This window comes from Cavia porcellus, unplaced genomic scaffold (genome assembly GCF_034190915.1).
Source record: "Cavia porcellus strain 051 isolate PalLab524CR breed Dunkin Hartley unplaced genomic scaffold, mCavPor4.1 scaffold_8, whole genome shotgun sequence".
Taxonomy (NCBI): domain Eukaryota; kingdom Metazoa; phylum Chordata; class Mammalia; order Rodentia; family Caviidae; genus Cavia; species Cavia porcellus.
This window is the reverse complement of record NW_026947491.1, coordinates 72,099,091-72,118,786: the sequence shown is the minus strand read 5'-3', so window position 1 is coordinate 72,118,786 and position 19,696 is coordinate 72,099,091. Positions and strand designations below refer to the sequence as shown.

General features: G+C 33.3%; 1 protein-coding gene and 1 long non-coding RNA gene across 5 annotated transcripts in view; one reads left to right on the top strand and one right to left on the bottom strand.

The window, feature by feature from the left end:
- Ptprq (protein tyrosine phosphatase receptor type Q) overlaps nucleotides 1-19,696 on the bottom strand; it is a 201,870-nt gene that overhangs the window by 79,917 nt on the left and 102,257 nt on the right. Inside the window, exon 26 of the mRNA XM_063255200.1 lies at nucleotides 13,377-13,700. Coding sequence (XP_063111270.1) covers nucleotides 13,377-13,700 — 324 coding nt within the window. The remainder of the gene's footprint in view (nucleotides 1-13,376; nucleotides 13,701-19,696) is intronic.
- Nucleotides 1-19,696, top strand: part of LOC134477366 (uncharacterized) — a 177,542-nt gene that overhangs the window by 98,536 nt on the left and 59,310 nt on the right. For all 4 annotated transcript variants that reach the window (XR_010049392.1, XR_010049393.1, XR_010049394.1 and 1 more), the window contains one exon: nucleotides 18,826-18,937. This is a non-coding gene — a long non-coding RNA (uncharacterized LOC134477366). The remainder of the gene's footprint in view (nucleotides 1-18,825; nucleotides 18,938-19,696) is intronic.

Sequence of the window (19,696 nt, the reverse complement as noted above, 5' to 3'; positions counted from 1 at the left end):
TTGAAAGAGAATGTTTAGATAAAAACTGAAGAAAATTAGTATGAACTACTTTGAGATAGGAAGAATTTCTACATCAAATATTTTTCATTGAAGTCAAATGTCTTCATTATGTAATCAGAGTCTTTTATTTAAAAACTTTGAAACTTTGCTCAGTTTTTCTTAGTACATAGCAACCACATTCCTCAAGGGTCAGTGGTACTTGTATATATCACCTTTTGAATCTTTTTTTCAACACCCTCCCCAGTACTTTCATTCCTCTCTGTATTTTTACAATATCTATCCCCATACTTTATATTATCTATCTTTTATGTTTGGGGATTCTCATATAAGCATAATCATGTGATATTTAGGTTTGTATGTCTGATTTACTTCAACAATGCAATTGGAGGGTAAGATATGCTTAACACATGGTTTCCTTATCATTTCTGTTTTTAAGGATCTCATTGTGCCATAAAAATGGAAATAAGTAGTTATGATGTAGTATGCTCAATATTTTAGAATCAAGTTTTAAGAGTTGGGAGTGAAAAGAGTGATTTTTTGAAGATTTTTCAAAAGAGATGTAAAACATGCATGTCTGATTTATTTCACTTATGACTATGGTCACCAGTTGCATCTGTTTACCTATAAAAGCCTTGAGAGCATGTGTAAACATCATATTTGTCTCCTTGGTATAAGAAACTGAAAGAGTAAAGAAGATCCAAAAGGTGCAACAGATATTGTGAAAGGGAAAGAAACTTCTTAAAAGGAAAGAACACCTGGGATGGGGGAAAGGAGAAAAAGAGGATGAGAAAAAAATATACATATATGCACAAGATAGCTAATTGTACTACTCATTATATTAGTTCACTGAGAGGAACAGTTAGTGCTTATATTTAGTCAATTTTGCATGCTTATATCTGTTAATCTAAGCAACTATTTTGAAGATAACAATATGCAATATAATAACCATTGTTAATTTCTTATCTTGTTTTGAAATTCTGTATTATTTTTATTTTTTAATTCTCTTTAAAATGAAAAAAACAGATGTAAAACAAAAAGAAAAGGTAAACTGATCTTCAAAAAAGAATGATAGAAAGGACAGTAAGAAAAAATCACTAATATTCTGGGGCATAAAGGAGAAGGAGCAATGCATGTACAGGAATACAAACCAAAGCAAAAACGACTTTCAGTAGCTCACTGTAAGGTAAGTTTTACATGCAGATAAACAAAATTGCCAGAGATAGCCAACAAAGAGTGACATGATCAGATGAAGTTTTTTTTTAGATAAATGTATTTTTGAAATGTATCTGAAAGCTAAGTTCATGTGAATGGTAGAAAATACAGAGATCATTTGGAGTTTTTATAATAATACAAATGAATATTAGGAGTCTGGATTTAAGAGAAACTTCCAAATTTGCAAGAGATATTTAGAAGGTAAATTCAGTAGGACTCAGATATTGGAATGTGAGACATCTGGGTGACTGAAAAGAATTAAAAATGGTTCCTAATTTGCTAGTTTGAACAATCAGAAGAGCAGTAGAACACACTGAAGCAGGCATGCAGTGGGACAGAGCTGGACAGCAGGGCAGAGACAGGGGCAATACGGAGCCTGAGGTGTCTGTGGAAATCTAAGTAGGCATGTTCTTTTTCTCTGTCTGTCTGTCTGTCTGTCTGTCTGACCCCCTCTCCACCTCTATCTATCTATCTATCTATCTATCTATCTATCTATCTATCTACTTATCTATCTATCTATCAGCACAGGTTAAAGAAGCTATCTTGAATTACACACTTGAGAGTTTTTGATGTTTAATTTAGAAGACATTCAACAGCATCTAACTAATTTCATGTAAGTCTAACCACATGTGTAGAATAAATTATATTTATGTTTTCTCCAGTGACCACAGGACAGTGACTATTCTAAAAAATACACTGTCACCTAATGGGTTTCTGTATGTCTCAGATTGTATTTCCTATTCACTTATGTCTGACAGTACTTTCTATCATTATATATTAATGATAAATTAAACTTTAAAAAAAAAGATAATCTCTGTCTCTGTTACCACGATGTTGATCACACTGTAAGTTTATTACACCTTTTAAAGTAAACCAGGAAAATAACTGAATATGTAGTAATGCATTAACAATTACTTATTTTAGATAATGTTATGATGTATGTGGCACTCTGTCTGGCTTTTCTTTTCAGATTATAAAGTTACATTCCTTAGAAACTTCTTTGATGAGGCATGTTTTGTTGAATTTTTTTTAACCTAACAGATGTTTGGGTAGTTAAAATTCCTCATGTGTATGGCATCCTGTGGTTTTCACAACCTAAGTGTTACCCCAGGAATTTGCCTTTCTTGCTGTCTTCCAGTCTTGGTGGTCTATAGGAGATGCACATTACGAGAGTCCCATTTCATTCCGTACTAATTTCACACCCATACTTCTTTAAAGTTGTGTATTTCCGCAGCCTTATAAGTGTCTGTTGCCCACCACATGGACATTTAACAGCTTTCTATTTCACATTCCCTGTACACACAACTCAAATTGTTTTTGAGTATGAGTCATCACAAAATGAGAGAAGATGAAAATAATCTGCAAAACTTTAAAGTTTCACATTAAATATTATTGCCTTTTGTACTGTTTGTCCCTTATGTCTATGTACACACAGCAAATAGAGTTGTGGTTATTACAGAGATAATTTAAGGAGAAAGACAATTTGGCTTCACTTATCTAAACCAGGGTATATTGGAAAAGGAAATGTTAGTTTGACTTGGCTTAATATTGCTATTAGTATTCACTCCGTTTTACTGTTATAGATTAAATCAGAGAATAACAGTTTAATTCTCAGCTTTACTTCCTGCTTCTTCAATTTTGTTGTTCTTCTTTATGAGTTTCAAAAGCACTAATAATAAAATATTTGATTATGCTATGAGTCATTTTAGAAACATTCATATGTATAATTCATACTGGGTTGTTTTTTATTTCTTATTTACATTTTGAGCAATTTAATTCCAAACTAATAGTCACACACTAACTCTATTCATGTATATAATTCATACTGGGTTGTTTTTTATTTCTTACTTACATTTTGAGCAATTTAATTCCAAACTAATAGTCACACACTAACTCTTTGCCAAGCACCTCCAAGATTTGATAAAGCACTATATTAGTACTGATGCCATTACAATGAAATGCATACTTACCTGAGATAGTGATTGCATATTTTTGATTAGTCTTTTCTCTGATGCAGAAAAATTATTATAGGGCAGATCATGAAATATATTTGAGTCAATGAAGATGATATGAAATTTACTAATTTTCCTAATCCAGATAACTTTTTGTTTGCAAAATGTTCATATATTTATCTTTGCAGAATCAATTTCAAAAATTACTTACTTTGTGAGCACTGTAAACACTAGTGTCTTTATGATTGTTTTGATTGTTCTAATTCTTTTCATTTTTATATTCTATGTTATTTCACTACATGAAATATATTAATATATGTAGTAATTTTTTATCTTTTATATCTCAGATTATTTGTCCTTGGCTTTGTGTAATGACTGAAATTGTTCTTTTACTGTGTAATTATGCAACTCAGAAGCTAAAAATATGTTTCGTGTCAGGGAACCTTCCTAACAGGTGCAAGGTTCTGAATTTGAGTTCCAGTTCCAAGAAAAGTAAAAAGAAGAAGTTTAAAATATGAATCATTAGAAATATATATCCATAGGAAGAAAAAATTTCCCTCTATTCTTTTGTCTTAAAGGATGAGTACCCAATTCATTAGCATAACAAGCAATTAAGAGAATTTATTATCCTCACGTATAACTGACTAATCATTTGAAATTTAAATTTTTAGGAAATCATGTTTCATAATGCTGAAGTATGTATTTTTTCACTCACTTTTCTCTACATTCATAGGGACAGAAAGTCAACTTTCAAGCAACTAAAATTTTCAGCTTTAATTATGTTCCAATCTTTAAGCATCTGTTTCTGTTTTCTAAGTACTTAGATTAAAATGGTTATTTCTTCTCAATACCAATACATTCAAAATAACCATAATTGCAAGCCATGTGTTCCCTGTAAGTAAAAATGGTCATGAGGTAGGAATGCAGTAGGATATAAAGCAAGTTGGATGAAAGGGGTGACATTTACTTGGAAAGACTTTGCATATGAGATTAATTAAAAATCGAACTTTCCAGTCTTATTACCACCTTCTGATTTAATCACCGGGTTTTAAAAATTTTGTTTTAGAGAGAAAAAAAACAACAAAAACAAAGAACCATAATTTCAAAGACAAGACAGTAGGAAATTGACAATGATTAATACATTGGGTATTATCTTCAAAGTTGCTGCTCAGATAACAAGATATATACATACATAACTAAGCAAAGTAAACACAAACTGCTTTCCTCAATGAACGAAGAGGAATCAATAATATAATTATTTTAGTTATATTGTGTTAACAAGCACACACACTCACACACACACACACACACACACACACACACACACACACATTCTTTTGCTGGTTCTTTCATGCTTTGACCCACCCAGTTGTTCATTATTTTGGGGCTGTTTCTTTCCCTTTCATGATATATGTTGTAGAATTTGGGTCTTATTTACTTTTTAAATTACTTACACTAGGGAGACGGTAGGATGCTTACACATGTGTGTCTGGCTTATTTCACTAATAAGTATGGACTCTACTTGCATCCATTTACCTATGAAAGTCTCAAGTTTATCCTTCTTTATAGCTGAGTACTATGCCATTCTCAAAAACTACCATATCTTTTAAATCCATTCTTTTATTCATGAGAATTTGTGTTGTTTCCAAGATTTAGCTATTACAAATTTTCCTGCTGTAAAACATGGGTGCACATATATTACTGTGGTATGATGTTTTTAATTCATATTGGAAAATATTCAGAAGCAGAATATGTTGAATGAGACTTCTAATTTTAGTTTTCTGAGGACTCTCCACACTGGTTTCCAGAATGGTTATATCATTCTATGCTCCCACCAACACTGGAGAAGGATTCCTTTTTCTCCACAGCCCCTTCAGACTTTGTTATTGGCTGATTTCTTGGTGATAGCCATTCCTGCTGGGGTGAGACAGAATCTCAGTGTTGTTTTAATTTGTATTTCTAGAATGACCAGTGATTAACATTTTTCACATATTTATTTGCCATTTGGATTTCTTCAGCTGAGAAGTGTATATTCATCTCTGATGCCCATTTTTGGATTGGTTCTTTAAATTTGGAGGTCTTAATTATTTTCAGTTCTTTGTATGTTCTAGATAGAAGTCCTTCATTTGAGGGACAGTTAGCTAAAATTTCATGCCACTCTATGAGTTTCCTTACCCCTCAGTTTGTGATTTCTTTTGCAGTGCAAAAACTTTTTAACAAGATGAGATCCTACTTGTTGATTCTTGAAGGACTTCCCATGCAGTTTGGTTTTTCTTCATGAATTCTCTGTCTACCCATGTGTCTTCAAGATTTCTACCTATGTTGTCTATTTAATGTTTGCATTTTAATATTTGTATCTTTGATTCATTTTGACTTCAGTTTAGTGCACGGCAATAGACATGTGCCTAGTTTTAGTGTTTGGAATGTGGAAAGCTAGTTTTTGCAGAACCATCTATTAAAGAGTCTTCTTTCTTCTAGGGAACATGTTATACCCCTTAATCAATGATAAGGTGAATGAATGTGTTTGTAATTGTTTCTGCTTCTTCTAATCTGTTCCACTGTTCTTCAGGTCTTTTTTTATGCCAGTACCATATCAATTTTATCACAGTAGCCTTGTCATATAATTTCAAGGCAGGAATGGTGATGCCTCCTGCCTTGGTTTGTTGCACAGAATTGCCTTTGCTACACTAGGTCTTTTCTGTTTCCAAATGAATTTTGGTAATATTTTCTCTAGATTTGTGGGTTATACTAAAGTTATTTGGATTGGGATTGCATTAAATCTGTATAAAAGTTTTGGGAATATGACCATTTTCACAATGTTTGGTTTTCCTATCTATGAGCAAGGGATATCTTTCCATTTTCTGAGTCCTTTTCAATCTCTTTTTTAAAGAGTGCTGTGATTTTCAATATATAAATCTTTTATTTTCTTTTTTTAGATTGATTTCTAAGTATTTCATTTTTTTGGATGGTCATGTAAAGGATATATTTTCCCTAATTTCTCTCTCAGTGAGCTTGTTGCTTGTGTTTAGGAATACTATTGATTTTTGAGTGCTGACTTTGTATTCCGCTATGCTACTGAATTTGTTTATTAATTACACAAGTCTATTGGTGGAGTTTTGGGGCTCTTCTATGTAGTGTCATGTCATCTATAAATAATTACAATTTCACTTCTTCCTTTCCTATCCTTATTACTTTTATTTCTCTATTTTGTCTAATTGCTCTGGCTAATGCTCCCAGATCTATATTGTATAGAAGTGGTGATAATGGACATCTTTGTCTTGTTCCTGATTTTATGTTGAAAGTTTTCATTTTTGTCCACTTACTATGATATTGGCTGTTGGTCTGTCATAGATGGATTTTATCAGATTGAGGCAAAGACCATGTATTCTGATTTTCTGTAGTGCTTTTTTTGATATTGGTGAATGAACTCATGATCTCATGCTTGCCAGGCAGGTGCTTATGCCCCTGAGCTAAACCTCTGACTTGTAGGTTTTTTCTTTTTTCTATCATAAATAAGTGTTGGACTTTATCAAAAGCTTTTGCTGCATCTCTGGAGAATATTACGTGATTTTTGTCTTTGACTCCATTGATTTGATGTTTTACAACTATCCCTGCATTCCTGGGATGCACACCTCTTGGTCATGGTGTACAATTTCCTTGATGATTTTCTGCGTTGTATTTGCCAGTATTTTATTGTGAATTTCTGCATCTATATTCATTAGGGAGACTGAACTGTAGTTCTCCATTTCTCTTTGGTTAGATTTTGGCATCAGAGTTATACTTGCCACAAGGAGTAAATTAGGGATAATTATTTCACTGCAATTTCATTAAACAGTTAGAGGAATATTAACTTTAAATCTTCTCTAATTTCCATATAGAATTCAGTCATGAGTCCAAAAGGACCTGAGCTTTTCTCTGTTGGTAAGTTTTTAATTAATTTTCAACTTAACTGATACTGAGTTCTTCAATATTTTTATAACTCTTGTTTCAGTTTTGGTAAGTCATGTATTTCTAGGAAGTAGTCCATTTCTTCTGTGTTTCTTTATCCTATGTGATTAAAGATTTTCAAAGTAGGTATTTACGATCTTCTGAATTTCCACAGGAGCTGTAGTGATTTCACCCTTTTCATTCCCTATTGCATGAATTTGAATTTTTTCTCTTTTTGATAAGGCTGGCTAGGTATTTATCAATCTTGTTTATTCTTTCAAGCAACCACCTCTTTGATTCTTTAATTATTTTTATGTCTTAACTAGTTTCAATTGCATTAATTTCTGTTCTCTTTATAATTCCCTCCCTTGTATAGGTTTTGGGCTTGACTTGCTCTTTGTTTTCTAGAAGTTTCAGATGCAACATGAGGTTGTTTATTTGTGCTCATTCTGTTTTCTTGATGTGGGAATTCACCACTAAAAATATCCTTTTTAGAATTGCTCTCATTGCATCCCACATGTTTCTGTAAGTTGTATTTGCATTTTCATTCAATTGTAGATATTGTTTAATTTCTTTAATTTTATCTGTGACCCACTGGTTATTCAGAAAGGCATTATTTAATTTCCATGTGTTATGGAGTTTTGCAGCTTTTTTTGCCATTAATTTCCAATTATGTTGGAATCTTACTGTGGTCAGATAATATGCATGGGATAATTTCAATTCATTGTATTTACTAAAACATGTGTTATGGGCTAGTGCACTGCCTATTTTAGAGTACATCCCATGTCAGCTGAGAAGAATGTGTATTCTGATGTTGTTGAGTGGAACATTAAATTTCTACTAAGTCCATTCACTGTTCAATTGTATTATTTCTTTGCTGATTTTTTGTTTTGTTGACCTTTTTAGTGACAATATAAAGTAGTAGGGTCCCCTATTACAATTCTATTAATGCCTATATGTTTTATCATGTCTACTAAAATTTGTGTTATATAATTGGGTGCTTTCATATTTAGAGCATACATATTTATGATTTTTATTTCTTGCTCTTGAATTTTTCACCTAACAAGTAATGGTGAACTTTTTTCTGTTTTTATCATTCTTAGTTTGAAGTTCATATTGTCTGCAAACAGGAAGCTACCTTTGTATTTTTCTGGGTTCCTGTTATGTGGAGTATTGTTTTCTATCCTTTGACATTTAATGTATGAGTTTCTTATTGAGTTAAATGTATTTCTAGTATACAGCATATTGCTGAATCTTGTTTCTTGGTCTAGTTTTTTCTTTTGATTGGTGAGCTGAGGTCATTTACATTAATGATAATAACTGATATGTATTGACCTGTATTTGTCATGTTATTTTCTTGCTGCTGATTCCCTACTTTTCTCCTCTATTTAACTGCTTGCCCTGCTTGGTGGTTTCTTCTTGTTGTCTTTGGAATTATGATCATTTTTGTCTCTGTCTAGAATATCTTTCAGTCCCTTTCATAGTGTTGGTTTTGTAGTCATTAATTTCTTCAGCTGTTCTTTTTAATGGGAGTATGGTATATCTCCATTAATTTTGAAAGACATTTTTGCAGAGTACACTAATCTGCTGTGGCTGTGATGGGCTTTCCTTTATAGATGATCTGTTTGTTTTCTCAAACAGCTTTAGTATTGTTTTTGTGAAGAATGTCTTGGATCTTGATTATTATATGTCTAGGTATAGATTTATTTTGGTTTTTGCTAATTTGTATCTATATGCTTCACTTATCTGTATGTCACATTCTTTTCCCATGCTTAGGAAATTTTCTGCTATTACTTCTGCGAATAGTTTCTTTACATCATTTGTGTTTCCTCCCATTTTTTTCACTGACACCAATTATTCTCATGTTATTTTTCTTTCAGTCATCTTGTAGCTGTTGTTGTTTCTTGAGCTTTTGTTATTTTCAAGAGAACTTTCAAGATTGCTAGCTGTGATCCTGTCTTCAAGGTCTAAAAGTCTGTCTTCAATTTCATTCAAGCATTCAAATTTTCCCAGTTTCCAATGGAATATTCAATTTCCTTAATATGTGCTTCAATCCATTTCTTGCATTCTATTTATTTCCTGTATTCATCATTCACAATTTTCCATCCTCTTGCTATCACCATCTATTTTTTTTATCCATATCTACTCTAATTTACTGAGCATTTCCTTTGAAAATGTTGACATTACTTTTCTTTTACCTGAGAGGCTATTAGTAATCTAATTTCCTCTGTGGCCTCATGGATTAGTTTCTTTAATTTAGTTGCTATTATTTCAGAAATTTCAGATGTGTACCTTTCTTTTTTTCTCTGTGTTGATGTCTCTTGAACTTTTTTGTGTGGGCTGTAGGTCGGAGATTGCATTTTACTTCTTTATCTTGCTATTTTCTATTTTAACAACTTTTCATTTTGTTCTCTGTAATGATCCTTGTTTTGTAGGTATAACACAAGTATAGAGACCTCTCTAGGAAAAATCTGTTCTTAAGAGGTGTTTGCTGTCTGGGTTCTTCCCAAGCTGGTTGCTTGTCCTGCAAAGACCTTTAGTCACCTGTTGGTGCATATTGTTATTGTTACTTCAGAGTTTTCACATCAGTAGTCTCCCCTGTCCATCCAGTGTGCTTCAATTGAGACTATGTTGACTAATGTGTTGCTAGTATTCCTTCTGAGCCTTTCCAAGCATTTCACTTCACTCTTGACAGTAGTGTGGGGAGGCACCACCCTCCACAGGTGACCTTCACCTGGGTTCCCTCAATGGCAGAGCAGTAATTGGAGAGGCCTTCCACCTCTGGCACTGCTTGCCTGGGTTCCTACCATGTCGGGGCAGCAATGAGAGTGTTGTTATATTGTTTTATGGTAATTGAAATCTTACTAGTGTCAGCTGTGCTTTTGAAGACAACAAACTAGAATGTCCTGGCAAAGTGTACTAGGTAGAAGGAGGTACTCCTACCTGAGATGTTCATAAGGAACGAGATGGAACCCTTCATGGCAGAAGACATATAGACAAACATACATTTTAGCCAAACTGTCCAAGGCTGTGATATAATATATTGAGGTTAAACAATTATGATATTTTTTTAGTTTTTAAAAATTAGCTTCAAGAAATTGTTTTAATATACACATGTAAATTTTCTGTTTCTCTGAAATATTATGGGTTCCCTATAGAAAAATTATCAACTGGAGGTAAGTAGCAACTTCCTGTTTATACATCACATTCTGCATTAAATTGTCATGGTTTGCATTGCTCTCAATTATTTTACAAAACTCAATTTCTTTTGTAATGATACCTGCGTGACTCTATCAAGCAACCCTCAGTTCCTGGGACTTTGAAATTTATTCTTTTAGTCAGATATCTCATTTTTCTATCAAATCTGCACTTGTGGTGTTATTTACACCTATCAGCTAAAGCAACTAAACCTTTAGCTGTACCATATGCTAATCTTTATTCACTTATTTATTGTTGTATGAAGGGAAATTAGAATGGTTTCTTTTCAAAGTGTATGTACAAAATAATTATCCTTGTTTGTGTGTGACTAATCCCAAAACTCAGTTTTGTCTTCCCATACTTCTCTTTTCTTTGTTATGACACCAGCGTCCTCACCATCAGGTACATGGAGAACAGTTCCTCCTCCTTTACTCACTGTACTTTATTTAGCCATGATTCACTCTTTTGGGAAATGTCTCTAGGGTACATACCAATGTCATGCACTATTCTAGACTTCAAAGGAATAGTTATAAACAAAATGATCTCTAAACACAAACTATCTAAAATGATAATTTATAAATTTTCATTGCAATCCAGTGATGTTACAGAAAGTTAATGCATGGTTAATTTAAATTGAGTGGTCAATGAAATCTATTCTAAGCAAGGATCACTAAAACAATAGATAGATGTTCTGTTTGTGTGAAGTAAAATGGGGAAAAACATTTCAGCCAAACAGAACAGCCCAAAGGCTCAAATTGTAGGATTTTCTGGTGTTGAAGCATCAAAAGAAGTCTAATGTGGGTGGAATACGATGATAAGGGGAAGGTAGTTATCAATGAGGTTAAAGTGTCAGGTAAGAACCAGGTCATGTAGGGCTTTGTTAATCCTGTTAAGAAATCTGAATTTCACTCTAAGAGTCATGGGAATTCACTCAGTAACTTTAAGCAAGAATGTAATAACTGTTTTGGCCTAACAACTGAAGAGGACAGTCATGTTACTGCAGCAAAGGCCATTACAAAGGGCTTGGCAAGTGGAAATGGAGGCCGTTACAAAGGGCTTGGCAAGAAGAAGATGGATTTGAAATAAATCACTGGTCAAACTGAGGAAAAGGGAACCTGTTTGGATTTTCATTCTGCAAGCAGATGAATAATCATATACTTCACCAAAATAAATAAGATTTGGGGTTGAAATTGTACTAGTTTTGAGAGCTTTATTTGGCACACATGCTTAATGATATCATTGATGAGATAAATATACCAATCAGCAGTTCTGTTGCATTTACAGGACTGGAAATAGATTTGGGGATTTAAATCCACAGAGTAGAAGAAGGACACTTACGATCTCTTAGGGGCTATCACATGGGTATATTAAATATATCTAATATTTAAACTCTAAGAAAGAAAATACAAGGAGAAGGCAGAAAAACAAACTAATAAAGAACTACCAGGAAGACAGGTCTTAGCAGAAACAAAGTTAAAGTTAAAAAAATATTGATTGACAGCTGTGTTATCAGGATTCTACTTGCAATGTTGAAATATGTTAAGCACTTATTTGACATTTTATATTATAACATGATGCCAGGCACACTCTGAGAAATTTTAACAACACATTCAATGGCTTATAAAATGATCTTGATCAAAGTCTATTTCATTATCTATAAAGGCCTAACACAGTAATCATTTGCCACTGAAAATCTAGTTGTAAATGTATGTGCACATGACTGTGTATACATGCATTTCTGTGCAGATATGTGTGTTTGTGTGTATGTGTCGCTGGGTATGTATGAATGTATGGAGTGTGTGCGTGTTTGTGTACTTCTCTGCTAATTGGTATCAAAATGTTTAAGAAACATTTGGATTTGCAAGGAATCAATGAGTAAAAGCCTTGGTCAGGGAAAGAAATTGGCAACAGAAGGCCCACATTTGGAGGATTTATATGAGGCAGTGTCAGAATGGGTAAACTGAAAGACTAAAATTTGCTCTGGAGTGCTGGATTTGGCCTAGACACAGAACTTCAGAAAATGTAGCCATTTCTTAGCACTCCAGCTTGCATGATTTCATAGGGAATTGACTTACACTGCATGGAAATAATTACAATTCTATACAGGTATCAGGTTCAGGATGAAGAATGGAAATTTATTTAAATACGTTTAGTGATGTGGTCTAAGTGACTTAGAGTGACCAGTTAAGTTCAAAATATAAAAGTAATATTTGAAGAGGAACCTTTACCTACAGGTTGAGTGATTTCTATAGAAAAGCATTTAAACAGATTTTTCCTGATTGTAAATTTCTTGAAAAATGTACACCAGGTTGAATGATTTTGAGAGTTATTCATGTTTATTTGTATTATTTTCTTCCACTGTCTCAAGCTTGGAGTTAGACATTTGGTATTTCTTTGAACAAACATTGGGAAAATTATTTTTTCTGAAAAATGAGAAGAGAAGGAGCAAGAGGTAGAGAGAGATGAAGTGGGAAAACAGAAAGGAAAGGATAGGGAGGAAGGACAGAGAGAGGGAAAGAGAGAGAAAGCCTATGATCATTAAAAGGCTACAAGATCCAGTTAAAAAGTAGTAGAGCCTTAAAATATGAAGTGGAAATTTAGGTAGTGATGAAGATACCTTTCACAGTAATCAGTATGGACTAATGGTATCTCACAAGAAAAACTTTCCACATGTTTTGTTGCAATATAAAACCCTAGTTCACCAGATGTGGTGACATAATCCTGTAATCCCAGCGTTTGGGAGCCTGAGGCAGGGGGACTACCATGGGTTCAAGGCTAGCCTGGGCTACACAATGAGTTCAAAGACAGCCTAAACCACATAGACCTTTCTCAAGTAAATCAACCAGTCAATAACTCTGTTCTTGGTAAAACTTTCATAATTTTTTAAAGAAAAACCCTAATAATCACCAAAGTTTAATTATCCATTGGATTTTAATTAAATATAAACATGTTATTATATGTTAGCCTATATACTAACTTGCTTTTATGTTCAATAATTACATATACAGTTGAATTAAATAGAAATCATGATTATAAAGATATAGATTATGGTAGGAATCAGTATGTATATTCCAGGATAATACTTACGACCAGGTAGAGTTTGTGTAGAAATCCAGTTGGAAGCATTTCCATAGCCAGCATTGGTGCTGGCAGCCACTTGAAATCGGTACCACCTAAATTTCTTTAATCCATATACTGTCTCTTCAGTCAGGTCAGGTTCATAGAGATATTGAATTTGTTGATATTCAATACATTCTTCAGATTCCCATTCTTTGCATTTTTGAGCACGAAGCTGAGTTGTTATCTTGTAATTTTGGAAGTATCCAAGAATAGTATCAGGTCTTATCCATGTCAATGTTGCACTAGTTGACTGAACATTAGAAAGTACAATGTTCGTAGGAACACTGGGAACTAAAAATTAAAGGAGAAATTACCACACATTTTATAAACAAATAAAATTACATTTTAGAATATTCTATTATGAAGCACCTAGTAGAGTTCTGTCAAATTATGATACTCCTTAGATTAATATTCCCAAAATTAATGAGTAGAACCTTATGGTTATGTTCAGAGGCCACTATTTCAAATGGAGAGGACAAGATTGTCTTCTCTCTCTCTCTCTCTCTCTTTCTCTCTCTCTCTCTTCCTCCCTCGCTCCCTCTCTCCCTCTCCCTCTCTCTGTTTCTCTCATACTGGAGATCAAACTCACAACCTCTTGCTTGCCAGGCAGGCGCTTATGCCACTGAGCTAAATCCCCGATGACAAAATTGTTGATTTTTTAAACTTAATTTTGATCCTAATGCTCATACATATCTTGTACAAACATACTTTCGCTTCACAGAGAAGGAAATAATTTACTTGTAAAAAAGAAAATTCCATATTCATATAATTCTAAGTATTTCCTTGAGTATAGTCTGAATTTTTAGTATTCAATTCCCAAGAATCCTGCACACTGATACTAATATACAGATGGAGGTACCAATATATCATCTGCAATCACATAGACCTACTTGGTCCAACAGTTTGTTGCTAAGTGAAAACCACATGTCAGCTCTGGATGTGGTGCTGAGGATTCAAGATACAACAAAGCTCACATCTTTCTCAACAAAGCTCAAGAGTTTATTGCAAAAGTATGTAAAAGTAAGCATAAATGGCTAGAGATATGAAAGATCAGTGGTCCTGAAACATTATTCAATCATTTTATATTTTGAAGAGTCTATGCTAAGACTAAAATGAAAATAATAATAATGACTTACAAGAAAATTATGGTTACATACTCCATGAAAAGTACATATTAATAATATTCACATTTAAAGAAAATTAAATATTTATAAAACTCTTATTCCTAAATAGGTCATATTAGTTTAATATTAAATAAATATCTAGTATGATTCCAATTATGCAGGTATTATTGTAGATGCTGGAAATATAAAACCAGACAAAAATCCTCATCCTCATGAAATATAAATTAGGGAGGGCTTTTTACAACAAAAATATAAATAGGTATTATGTACATTATTTCTGATGATGATCAGTGTTGCAGCAAATAATAAGTAAGAAACCAGAAGAGACAGAGTTTCAGGTCTATATTTTAAGTTTTGCTATTGGAGAAGATCTTGCTGATTAGAAGACCTTACATTCCTGATGAAGATGGGAAATAGTCATATAAATATTTCAAGAAAAAAGTTCACCACAGAAGAAATATGATTAAAGAATTTAAGGTGAAAGCATGGCTTGTATTTTTGAGAAAAAACAGGCTCAGAAAAGATCAGAATTGCCATAAGAAATGAAGTCTGAGAAGAGACACTGGAGCCCAGATTGTTACCTTATAACCATATTTTATTATAGACTTCATCTGAGCAAATGAGTGACAGGTTGCAACACATTTTCAAAGAATCGCTCTAGCTACCAGCTTGAGAACACACTGAAGGATAATAAGGGTGGGAACAAGGAACCGATTACTAGGTACTGCAGTGATAATGGAATTGTGGTACCTTGGACTAAGATGGCAGCACCAGAAGGGAAACATAAATACATCCTGAAGGAGAAGTGGTAATATTTGCTGATGTGTGATGTGTTCAATACTAGAGAATAAAGAGACTAAAAGAAAGCTCTAGGGCCATTCCAATGAACAAATAGAAGTCACTAATAGCCAAAAGGATGATAACTGAGGAAAAAGTGAGTTTAGGGGAGAAACATTAAGCATATTTGAGAACACTGACTTTGAAACGCCTCTCAGATACCAAAAGTGAGATGTCTAGCACTGGGCAGGTGAATGACAAGGTCCAGATTTGACTTAAAAATTTCAATTTCCTCTTAAATTTTTACTAAATTATCTACAGATCTGTGACATATATTTGCGTAAAAGGAGACAAGAAGATGTCTAACTTTTTTTTTTTTAATCGGTCCCAGGGATCTACTGCACGCTTGCAAGGCAGGCACTTATGCCGCTGAGCTAAATCTCCAGCCCCCAAGATGAAGTCTAACTTAATGGAAACAACTATTATGTTACTTAAAGTCATACAATCAGCTTTTCTTACTCAATTTTTAGTTAATATTTATCATCAATTCTTCCTGAATATAATCAGTCATTATCTTAAGTCATAAACAAAATACTAAATATATTATGTACAACACACTATTTTATTTTTGTTTATCATGAAGAGTAGCAATTAGAGAAAAAATTATTTTTAGAAACAATTTATATTTACAAAACAAGCAGTTTTAGAACTGGTTAAAAAGTATAAATTATGTAATTTAGTCAAATCCCTCACTCACTAAATTTAAATGTATGTTGCCTGAACATAATGCAGTCTTCAAACATTCTACATGAAGAAGAGAAATAAAACTGTCTTGAAGGTTGAGGAATTTTTAGAGAAAAAGATTTCAGAGAAAATGTGAGGCAGGATTACACTGACTGTAAAGATGGAGATTCTACACGGGGTGTGATGTTAGCTAAATTCAAATTTGAGTGCAACTTATACATCCAATTGACAATAACAGACAGAAAGGCTTTATAATAGCTTGCATAATTACTGTGTCGGGGGACTTACAGAGAGTTAGTGAGACAATGGAATGCTACAGAGGTGCTAGATGAGGTGTTCAGAATTGTACTTTTTATAAATGTAGCCTGGCAACTATAGAAAAAGAAAAAAAAAAATTCACAGGTTACTTGGTTTGCTCCAGAAAGAAAAAATAAGATGATAGCAGTAGAAAAGGACTCAGGTTTAAAAATATGTATTTTGGTAGCTGAATCAGTGACAGGCAGATGAATAACAAAATCACAAACTCTCAAAATCTGACGGAAGTTTAGAGATCATCTTGATCAATTTATCTCCTTACAAATTTTCCCCAGGATCCCCAGCCCCTGTTCATGCAGTGTCTTTTACTTTGTTAACCAAACACTGGCCCAAGTACAGATGGAAAGGAAATTTTGCTGCTTTTATTAAGAATCCAAAACAGATTACTATTATAGAGAGATATCTAATGGATCTGGCCTTATAACATGAGTCTGTTAAGAATATTTTCTTTGCCTCATTCTAGAACACACAGTAAGAGATTTGAAAACAGAGATAGATTCAATATATAACATTTTTTCCATTGCTGTGTTTCAGAAGAAAGAGACCTCATGATAAAAGGTGCTTATTATCTCCAGGAACAGGGAGCAGCCCTTGGTCAAGAGCTTGTCAGGAAAAAGGAATTTTTGTCTATTAATGTCAAAGAACTGAATTCTGATTCAGCCATGTGAGCTTGGAAGAAGACTCTAAATTCGACATCAAAACAGTTAAAATAGTTAAGAGATAATTGCATTTTAGCTTGTGGGACTTCATGAAAAATCAAGCCACAGCCTCCACTGACCTTTGATCTCTAGCACTGTGATTTAACATATGGTGTTACATTAAACCAAAAGCATGTGATAACTTGTTATACAGCAATATAAATCTAATATTATTCCCCTTTACAAAATGATCAATTACTACATATGAAGCCTATGTTTAAACATATGCAACAAAGAAAAACTCAAAATTATGAGGGGTTTTATTTTGAAATTCATTTTTACATAACTTATTTTTAAAGCCTTCTTATTTGAAATGATATTTATTTTCCTTAAATATTAGTTTTGTACTGAAAATCTACTCTAAAGACATCTAATCTATTTTTATTTCCTCTGCATTCCAATATTCTACACAAAAGTTTCTTCTGCCCACATCAATAAAATATTAAACAATCACTTCAAAATATTATCTGTAAGTTATAATCACACGGAAATCTAAATCTGCATTTTGGATTGTCTCTCCCAAGACTTTGGGACAAAAATGCTGTGTAGTAAGCATTTTTTAAATATAATGAGCAAATGGATAGAGGATACAGCAGGGAATTTGATTTGAACAGATGATGAGAAAAGGCTTTCCTGATAAAGAATAATTAGTTACCTAAAGAGTAAGAAGTAGCTTCCCAGATGAATAGCCTTACGATAGGTTAAGACTAGAGAGAAGAGTGTTCCGTGTTGAAAACATTTAATAAAGGCTTCTACGTCCACAAGGAAATGGATGGGAAGGAAGAAAGCTGGACACATAGGAAGGGATTCTACCATATCAAGCCTTCGATACCGAGATCTTTAGTTTTACCAATAGAATTTTGGGGTGGCTTGACAAGTTACTTTCATATTAATTTTGGCTTTTATTAAAACTACATTATGCTCTCTCTACTTGGGAACCATGGAATATGATCCTGATATTTCACTTCCCTTCAGGTCTACTACCAAACACTCCTATGTTTCAATATCCTTTCTCTAGAGTTCACCAAGTTGCTGCTCCCAGGGAATATATTCATTAGCTAATCAGCAAGAAGTGACAGAGGAAGTAGCCCTTCTCTTTAGGGTCAACTAGGTATCTATGATTTTCCGACCAATTTTTTTTCTCTGAAGTTCTGACAGTAGGAAAGAAGGCTTTCATGACAAATTTTCATGCAAAGTAAAATTTTTTACCAAATTAATATAGTTGACAGAGTCTAATATCCAAATAAGGGTTTCAGAGAACAAAATGTCCAGGCAAAAGTGGTTTTAACCTGGTGCTTGGAAGCATAACAAGAATTTTTAGTTGCCTGCCATGTGACAGGCACTGAGATAGGACACTCTTGGATGGAATGATCAGTAAATGTTTGTTGACTTGTGAATAAATTATGATTCACTGATGCAATCCTTTGATTTTCATGTGGCACAACATCTGTCATTTTTCTATCAATGTGTTCAAAAGATGAACCAGTACTAAATGTGACCTGAGCCAAACATATAGCACAACTCATAGACAATATTTTTAACAAGGCACCCTCACAAATACTCATAAGTAACCACCAATAGCACTTATTTATAATTAGTATCTCCTCTTTTGATGAAGTGTGTGTTGAAGTGGAATATATCAAAGCAACTGCCCTATTGAATTACAGATACAAAAAGGATTACATTCATTTTAGCATGGAGAATCAGATTTCCATTCTTTAAGAATGACTAAAAACTTCAAACTCTTTCTATCCACAGATGGTACTAATTTGAACACATCATTCCATGCTTCCTGGAGTAATCACACAGCTTGCTTAAATTTTCTAAACATGACTGAACTGTGATGAAGCGATCAACATTAACTGCCAAGGTATTCAGTAAAGTGCATTTTTATTCATAAATTATCTGTATTGGTAAGATACTTGCATCACAGCTAAACAGTAGTCTATAGAACCATATAAGTAAGTTGCTACTCCCTTAAATGTGTGTATTTTAGTGATTAGCAGGTTCTACTTAGAATACAAAAATGTGTGTGATATATAACTATTCCATTAGTTTCTGAATGCCAATTATTAGAAGTTGCCAACCTCTCATAAGATTCTGATGAAAGTTTGTACTGACTTCTCGCTGACCAGGTTAAGGACACTAATGTGGAAGACTATTTTTCATCTATTCTTTACTTATGACCATATATTTTGATCTTCAAAACACAGATGTGCTATCTCTTAAGCAAAATAGATGTCTGAGATTTTACATTTGTCAATTATATTTATAAAACATACAAAAAACCCAACACAGTGTTTCCTAGTTTACTAAGCATATTTTAATCTCTAGAAATTTTAAATAACCTATTATAACCCATTTAAAACACAAGGCCTAGTTATATAACGTAAGCATATACAAATAAAAGTACAGCGTGCTAACACCAACACAATATGACACAATACAAAAATTGAGAAGGCTGAAAAGTTAGGTGCAAAGCACCCCAGATATAGATTTTCGCATTGACTTATGTTTAATAGTGTTTCCTAGAAATTCATCTTTAGTTGTATGGGTAGATTACAGGTCTTAGTATGCAAACTGCTTTTTATATGTATATGAAAAACAATACAAACAACCTTGAAGAGGT